Here is a 7,529-nt window from a genome sequence, read left to right on the forward strand (position 1 = left end):
TATGAATAATAAAACATTGAAGGCAAAAATGTTTTCTTAAAACGTTATATGACATTTATTTGATATGCAAATGTTTATACATATGCATTGTTGGTTATTAATTATTAATTATTCTGTGTTGTTTTTCACTCGTCCATGATTTACATTATGCATTATTTTTCAGTCAGTCAGATCTTTGAAAAAGAAGAAGAAAGAGATAAAAAGGTAGGATCAGATGGTGTCTCTCTCTCCAACTACAAACAACAGGAGAACTTCGTAATGAGGAAGAGTGGCAGAGAGAGACAGAGAGAGAACAGAGAGAGCCAAGGAGAACAGAGAGAGACAGAGAGAGAACAGAGAGAGAACAAAGAGAGACAGAGAGAGAACAGAGAGAGCCAAGGAGAACAGAGAGAGACAGAGAGAGAGAGAGAACAGAGAGAGCCAAGGAGAACAGAGAGAGACAGAGAGACAGAGAGAGACAGAGAGAGAACAGAGAGAGACAGAGAGAGACAGAGAGAGAACAGAGAGAGCCAAGGAGAACAGAGAGAGAACAGAGAGAGCCAAGGAGAACAGAGAGAGAACAAAGAGAGACAGAGAGAGACAGAGAGAGCCAAGGAGAACGGAGAGAGACAGAGAGAGAGACAGAGAACAGAGAGAGAGAGAGAGAACAGAGAGAGACAGAGAACAGAGAGAGCCAAGGAGAACAGAGAGAGACAGAGAGAGAGACAGAGAACAGAGAGAGAGAGAGAGAACAGAGAGAGACAGAGAGAGAACAGAGAGAGAGACAGGGAGAGAAGAGAGAGACAGAGAACAGAGAGAGACAGAGAGAGACAGAGAACAGATAGAGAACAGAGAGAGAACAGAGAGAGACAGAGAACAGAGAGAGAAGAGAGAGACAGAGAACAGAGAGAGAGAACAGAGAGAGACAGAGAGAGAAAGAGAACAGAGAGAGAACAGAGAGACAGAGAGAGAACAGAGAGACAGAGAACAGAGAGAGACAGAGAGAACAGAGAGAGAAGAGAGAGACAGAGAACAGAGAGAGAACAAGAGAGAGACAGAGAACAGAGAGAGACAGAGAACAGAGAGAGAACAGGGAGAGACAGAGAACAGAGAGAGACAGAGAACAGAGAGAGAACAGAGAGAGACAGAGAACAGAGGGAGAACAGAGAGAGCCAAGGAGAACAGAGAGAGACAGAGAGAGAAAGAGAACAGAGAGAGAACAGAGAGACAGAGAACAGAGAGAGACAGAGAGAACAGAGAGAGAAGAGAGAGACAGAGACATAGAACAGAGAGAGAACAGGGAGAGACAGAGAACAGAGAGAGACAGAGAACAGAGAGAGACAGAGAACAGAGAGAGACAGAGAACAGAGAGAGAACAGAGAGAGACAGAGAGGGAGAACAGAGAGAGAACAGAGAGAGAACAGAGAGAGAACAGAGAGAGAAGAGAGAGACAGAGAACAGAGAGAGAACAGAGAGAGAACAGAGAGAGACAGAGAGAGTAAGAGAACAGAGAGAGAACAGAGAGACAGAGAACAGAGAGAGACAGAGAACATAGAGAGACAGAGAGAGACAGAGAACAGAGAGAGAACAGAGAGAGACAGAGAGAGACAAAGAACAGAGAGAGAACAGAGAGAGACAGAGAGAGACAGAGAGAGACAAAGAACAGAGAGAGACAGAGAGAGAGACAGAGAGAGACAAAGAACAGAGAGAGACAGAGAACAGAGAGAGACAGAGAACAGAGAGAGAACAGAGAGAGACAGAGAGAGACAAAGAACAGAGAGAGAACAGAGAGAGACAGAGAGAGACAGAGAACAGAGAGAGACAGAGAGAGACAGAGAACAGAGAGAGAACAGAGAGGGACAGAGAGAGAGACAGAGAGAGCCAAGGAGAACAGAGAGAGACAGAGAACAGAGAGAGACAGAGACAGAGAACAGAGAGAGACAGAGAACAGAGAGAGCCAAGGTGAACAGAGAGAGACAGAGAGAGAACAGAGAGAGCCAAGGTGAACAGAGAGAGACAGAGAGAGACAGAGAGAGAGACAGGGAGAGAAGAGAGAGACAGAGAACAGAGAGAGACAGAGAGAGACAGAGAACAGATAGAGAACAGAGAGAGACAGAGAACAGAGAGAGAACAGAGAGAGAACAGAGAGAGAAGAGAGAGACAGAGAACAGAGAGAGAACAGAGAGAGACAGAGAGAGAAAGAGAACAGAGAGAGAACAGAGAGAGAACAGAGAGACAGAGAACAGAGAGAGACAGAGAGAGACAAAGAACAGAGAGAGACAGAGAACAGAGAGAGACAGAGAACAGAGAGAGAACAGAGAGAGACAGAGAGAGACAAAGAACAGAGAGAGAACAGAGAGAGACAGAGAGAGACAGAGAACAGAGAGAGACAGAGAGAGACAGAGAACAGAGAGAGAACAGAGAGGGACAGAGAGAGAGACAGAGAGAGCCAAGGAGAACAGAGAGAGACAGAGAACAGAGAGAACAGAGAGAGACAGAGACAGAGAACAGAGAGAGCCAAGGTGAACAGAGAGAGACAGAGACAGAGAACAGAGAGAGCCAAGGTGAACAGAGAGAGACAGAGAGAGAGACAGAGAACTGAGAGAGACAGAGAGAGACAGAGAACAGATAGAGAACAGAGAGAGAACAGAGAGAGACAGAGAACAGAGAGAGACAGAGAGAGAAAGAGAACAGAGAGAGAACAGAGAGAGAACAGAGAGACAGAGAACAGAGAGAGACAGAGAGAGACAAAGAACAGAGAGAGACAGAGAACAGAGAGAGACAGAGAACAGAGAGAGAACAGAGAGAGACAGAGAGAGACAAAGAACAGAGAGAGACAGAGAGAGACAGAGAACAGAGAGAGACAGAGAGAGACAGAGAACAGAGAGAGAACAGAGAGGGACAGAGAGAGAGACAGAGAGAGCCAAGGAGAACAGAGAGAGACAGAGAACAGAGAGAGACAGAGACAGAGAACAGAGAGAGCCAAGGTGAACAGAGAGAGACAGAGACAGAGAACAGAGAGAGCCAAGGTGAACAGAGAGAGACAGAGAGAGAGACAGGGAGAGAAGAGAGAGACAGAGAACAGAGAGAGACAGAGAGAGACAAAGAACAGAGAGAGAACAGAGAGAGACAGAGAGAGAAAGAGAACAGAGAGAGAACAGAGAGACAGAGAGAGAACAGAGAGACAGAGAACAGAGAGAGACAGAGAGAACAGAGAGAGAAGAGAGAGACAGAGAACAGAGAGAGAACAGAGAACAGAGAGAGACAGAGAACAGATAGAGAACAGAGAGAGAACAGGGAGAGACAGAGAACAGAGAGAGACAGAGAACAGAGAGAGAACAGAGAGAGACAGAGAACAGAGAGAGAACAGAGAGAGACAGAGAACAGAGAGAGAACAGAGAGAGCCAAGGAGAACAGAGAGAGAACAGAGAGAGAAGAGAGAGACATAGAACAGAGAGAGAAGAGAGAGACAGAGAACAGAGAGAGAGCCAAGGAGAACAGAGAGAGAACAGAGAGAGAAGAGAGAGAGACAGAGAGAGAAAGAGAACAGAGAGAGAACAGAGAGACAGAGAGAGAACAGAGAGACAGAGAACAGAGAGAGACAGAGAGAACAGAGAGAGAAGAGAGAGACAGAGAACAGAGAGAGAACAGAGAGAGACAGAGAACAGAGAGAGAACAGAGAGAGAACAGGGAGAGACAGAGAACAGAGAGAGACAGAGAACAGAGAGAGAACAGAGAGAGACAGAGAACAGAGAGAGAACAGAGAGAGACAGAGAACAGAGAGAGAACAGAGAGAGCCAAGGAGAACAGAGAGAGAACAGAGAGAGAAGAGAGAGACAGAGAACAGAGAGAGAACAGAGAGAGAACAGAGAGAGTAAGAGAACAGAGAGAGAACAGAGAGAGAAGAGAGAGACAGAGAACAGAGAGAGAACAGAGAGACAGAGAACAGAGAGAGAACAGAGAGAGACAGAGAGAGAAAAGAAAGAGAACAGAGAGAGAACAGAGAGAGAAGAGAGAGACAGAGAGAGAACAGAGAGAGCCAAGGAGAACAGAGAGAGAACAGAGAGAGAAGAGAGAGACAGAGAACAGAGAGAGAACAGAGAGAGAACAGAGAGAGACAGAGAGAGTAAGAGAACAGAGAGAGAAGAGAGAGACATAGAACAGAGAGAGAAGAGAGAGACAGAGAACATAGAGAGACAGAGAGAGACAGAGAACAGAGAGAGAACAGAGAGAGACAGAGAGAGACAGAGAACAGAGAGAGACAGAGAACAGAGAGAGAACAGAGAGAGACAGAGAGAGACAAAGAACAGAGAGAGAACAGAGAGAGACAGAGAGAGAGACAGAGAGAGACAAAGAACAGAGAGAGACAGATAGAGAAAGAGAACAGAGAGAGAACAGAGAGAGAACAGAGAGACAGAGAACAGAGAGAGACAGAGAGAACAGAGAGAGAAGAGAGAGACAGAGAACAGAGAGAGAACAGAGAGAGAAGAGAGAGACAGAGAACAGAGAGAGAACAGAGAGAGACAGAGAACAGAGAGAGAGAACAGAGAGAGAACAGAGAGAGAACAGAGAGAGACAGAGAGAGAAAGAGAACAGAGAGAGAACAGAGAGAGAACAGAGAGACAGAGAGAGAACAGAGAGACAGAGAACAGAGAGAGACAGAGAGAACAGAGAGAGAAGAGAGAGACAGAGAACAGAGAGAGAACAGAGAGAGACAGAGAACAGAGAGAGACAGAGAACAGAGAGAGAACAGAGAGAGAACAGGGAGAGACAGAGAACAGAGAGAGACAGAGAACAGAGAGAGAACAGAGAGAGACAGAGAACAGAGAGAGAACAGAGAGAGACAGAGAACAGAGAGAGAACAGAGAGAGCCAAGGAGAACAGAGAGAGAACAGAGAGAGAAGAGAGAGACAGAGAACAGAGAGAGAACAGAGAGAGTAAGAGAACAGAGAGAGAACAGAGAGAGAAGAGAGAGACAGAGAACAGAGAGAGAAGAGAGAGACAGAGAACATAGAGAGACAGAGAGAGACAGAGAACAGAGAGAGACAGAGAGAGACAAAGAACAGAGAGAGACAGAGAACAGAGAGAGACAGAGAACAGAGAGAGTACAGAGAGAGACAGAGAGAGACAAAGAACAGAGAGAGAACAGAGAGAGACAGAGAGAGAGACAGAGAGAGACAAAGAACAGAGAGAGACAGAGAGAGAGACAGAGAGAGACAAAGAACAGAGAGAGACAGATAACAGAGAGAGACAGAGAACAGAGAGAGAACAGAGAGAGACAGAGAGAGACAGAGAACAGAGAGAGACAGAGAGAGACAGAGAACAGAGAGAGAACAGAGAGGGACAGAGAGAGAGACAGAGAGAGCCAAGGAGAACAGAGAGAGACAGAGAACAGAGAGAACAGAGAGAACAGAGAGAGACAGAGAACAGAGAGAGAACAGAGAGAGACAGAGAACAGAGAGAGAACAGAGAGGGACAGAGAGAGAGACAGAGAGAGAGACAGAGAGAGCCAATGGAGAACAGAGAGAGACAGAGAACATAGAGAGACAGAGAGAACAGAGAGAGACAGAGAGAGACAGAGAACAGAGAGAGAAGAGAGATACAGAGAACAGAGAGAGAACAGAGAGAGAAGAGAGAGACAGAGAACAGAGAGAGAACAATGAGAGACAGATAGAGAACAGAGAGAATAGAGAGAGAGACAGAGACTGAGAGAGACAGAGAACAGAGAGAGACCGAGAGAGACAGAGAACAGAGAGAGAACAGAGAGAGACAGAGAGAGACAGAGAGAGAACAGAGAGAGACAGAGAGAGAACAGAGAGAGAACAGAGAGAGACAGGGAGAGACAGAGAGAGAACGGAGAGAGAGACAGAGAGTGCCAGGGAGAACAGAGAGAGAAGAGAGAGACAGAGAACAGAGAGAGACAGAGAACAGAGAGAGAACAATGAGAGACAGAGAGAGAATAGAGAGAATAGAGAGAGAGAGAACAGAGAGAGATAGAGAGAGACAGAGAACAGAGAGAGAACAATGAGAGACAGAGAGAATAGAGAGAGAGAGAGAGAGAACAGAGAGAGAACAGAGAGAGTAACAGAGAGAGAACAGAGAGAGACAGAGAGAGAGAGAACAGAGAGACAGAGAGAGAATAGAGAGAACAGAGAGAGACAGAGAGAACAGAGAGAGACAGAGAACAGAGAGAGACAGAGAACAGAGAGACAGAGAACAGAGAGAGAACAGAGAGAGCACAGAGAGAGCACAGAGAGAGAACAAAGAGAGACTCGAGCCCTGAATGTTGATTGGCTGACAGCCATGGAATATCAGACCGTATACCAATTCAGACCTGAATAAAATGCATTGTTTCTCATTGTTGTTTTGGTCAGAGCTGCTGTGTGTGGGTTGTTTTGAGTGGACAGTCCTTTCTGGTGGCGTAACAAGGAGGACATATCGGGGCCCCCTGGTGGCGTAACAAGGAGGACATATCGGGGCCCCTGGTGGCGTAACAAGGAGGACATATCGGGGCCCCCTGGTGGCGTAACAAGGAGGACATATCGGGGCCCCTGGTGGCGTAACAAGGAGGACATATCGGGGCCCCCCTGGTGGCGTAACAAGGAGGACATATCGGGGCCCCCTGGTGGCGTAACAAGGAGGACATATCGGGGCCCCCTGGTGGCGTAACAAGGAGGACATATCGGGGCCCCCTGGGGTATTGTTTTCCACATCAGGTCCTATTTATGCGTGTGTGTGTGTGTGTGTGTGTGTGTGTGTGTGTGTGTCCGCCCGTCCGTCCGCGTGTATGTGTCTCCGTGTGTGTCTCCGTGTGTGTGTGCGTGTGTGTGTGTGTATGATGTTCCGTATGTGTGTGTGCTTTTCTGACAGCACCGTAATCTGTGTGCGGGTCATCATTCTTAATGCAGCCCGTGTCATCAGTTCCCGTGACAACAGGAGAAATGATGTGGAGGACACATATGAAACAGGGAGCCATGCATAAACATGGGGATGGAGGAGGGGTGTGAGGGCACTGAGGGGATGCATGGGAGAGGGAGGGAGGGAGGTGGAGAGGGAGGGAGATGGAGGAGGGGTGTGAGGGCACTGAGGGGATGCATGGGAGAGGGAGGGAGGGAGGTGGAGAGGGAGGGGGAGATGGAGGAGGGGTGTGAGGGCACTGAGGGGATGCATGGGAGAGGGAGGGAGGGAGGTGGAGAGGGAGGGAGATGGAGGAGGGGTGTGAGGGCACTGAGGGGATGCATGGGAGAGGGAGGGAGGGAGGTGGAGAGGGAGGGAGATGGAGGAGGGGTGTGAGGGCACTGAGGGGATGCATGGGAGAGGGAGGGAGGGAGGTGGAGAGGGAGGGAGGGAGATGGAGGAGGGGTGTGAGGGCACGGAGGGGATGCATGGGAGAGGGAGGAGGGAGAGAGGGAGGAGATGGAGGAGGGGTGTGAGGGCACTGAGGGATGATGGAGGAGGGAGGGAGGGAGGTGGAGAGGGAGGGAGATGGAGGGGGGTGCACTGAGGGGATGCATGGGAGGGAGGGAGGGAGGTGGAGAGGGAGGGAGATG

General features: G+C 48.4%; 1 protein-coding gene across 1 annotated transcript in view; it reads left to right on the plus strand.

Moving 5' to 3' along the window:
- Positions 1 to 5,637, plus strand: part of LOC127916466 (trichohyalin-like) — a 19,440-nt gene extending 13,803 nt beyond the window's left edge. The window contains exons 2-3 of the mRNA XM_052498246.1: positions 3,965 to 4,349; positions 4,402 to 5,637. Coding sequence (XP_052354206.1) covers positions 3,965 to 4,349; positions 4,402 to 4,993 — 977 coding nt within the window. The 3' untranslated portion in view covers positions 4,994 to 5,637. The remainder of the gene's footprint in view (positions 1 to 3,964; positions 4,350 to 4,401) is intronic.
- The last annotated feature ends 1,892 nt before the right edge of the window (positions 5,638 to 7,529 follow it).

This window comes from Oncorhynchus keta, chromosome 36 (genome assembly GCF_023373465.1).
Source record: "Oncorhynchus keta strain PuntledgeMale-10-30-2019 chromosome 36, Oket_V2, whole genome shotgun sequence".
NCBI classification, from domain to species: domain Eukaryota; kingdom Metazoa; phylum Chordata; class Actinopteri; order Salmoniformes; family Salmonidae; genus Oncorhynchus; species Oncorhynchus keta.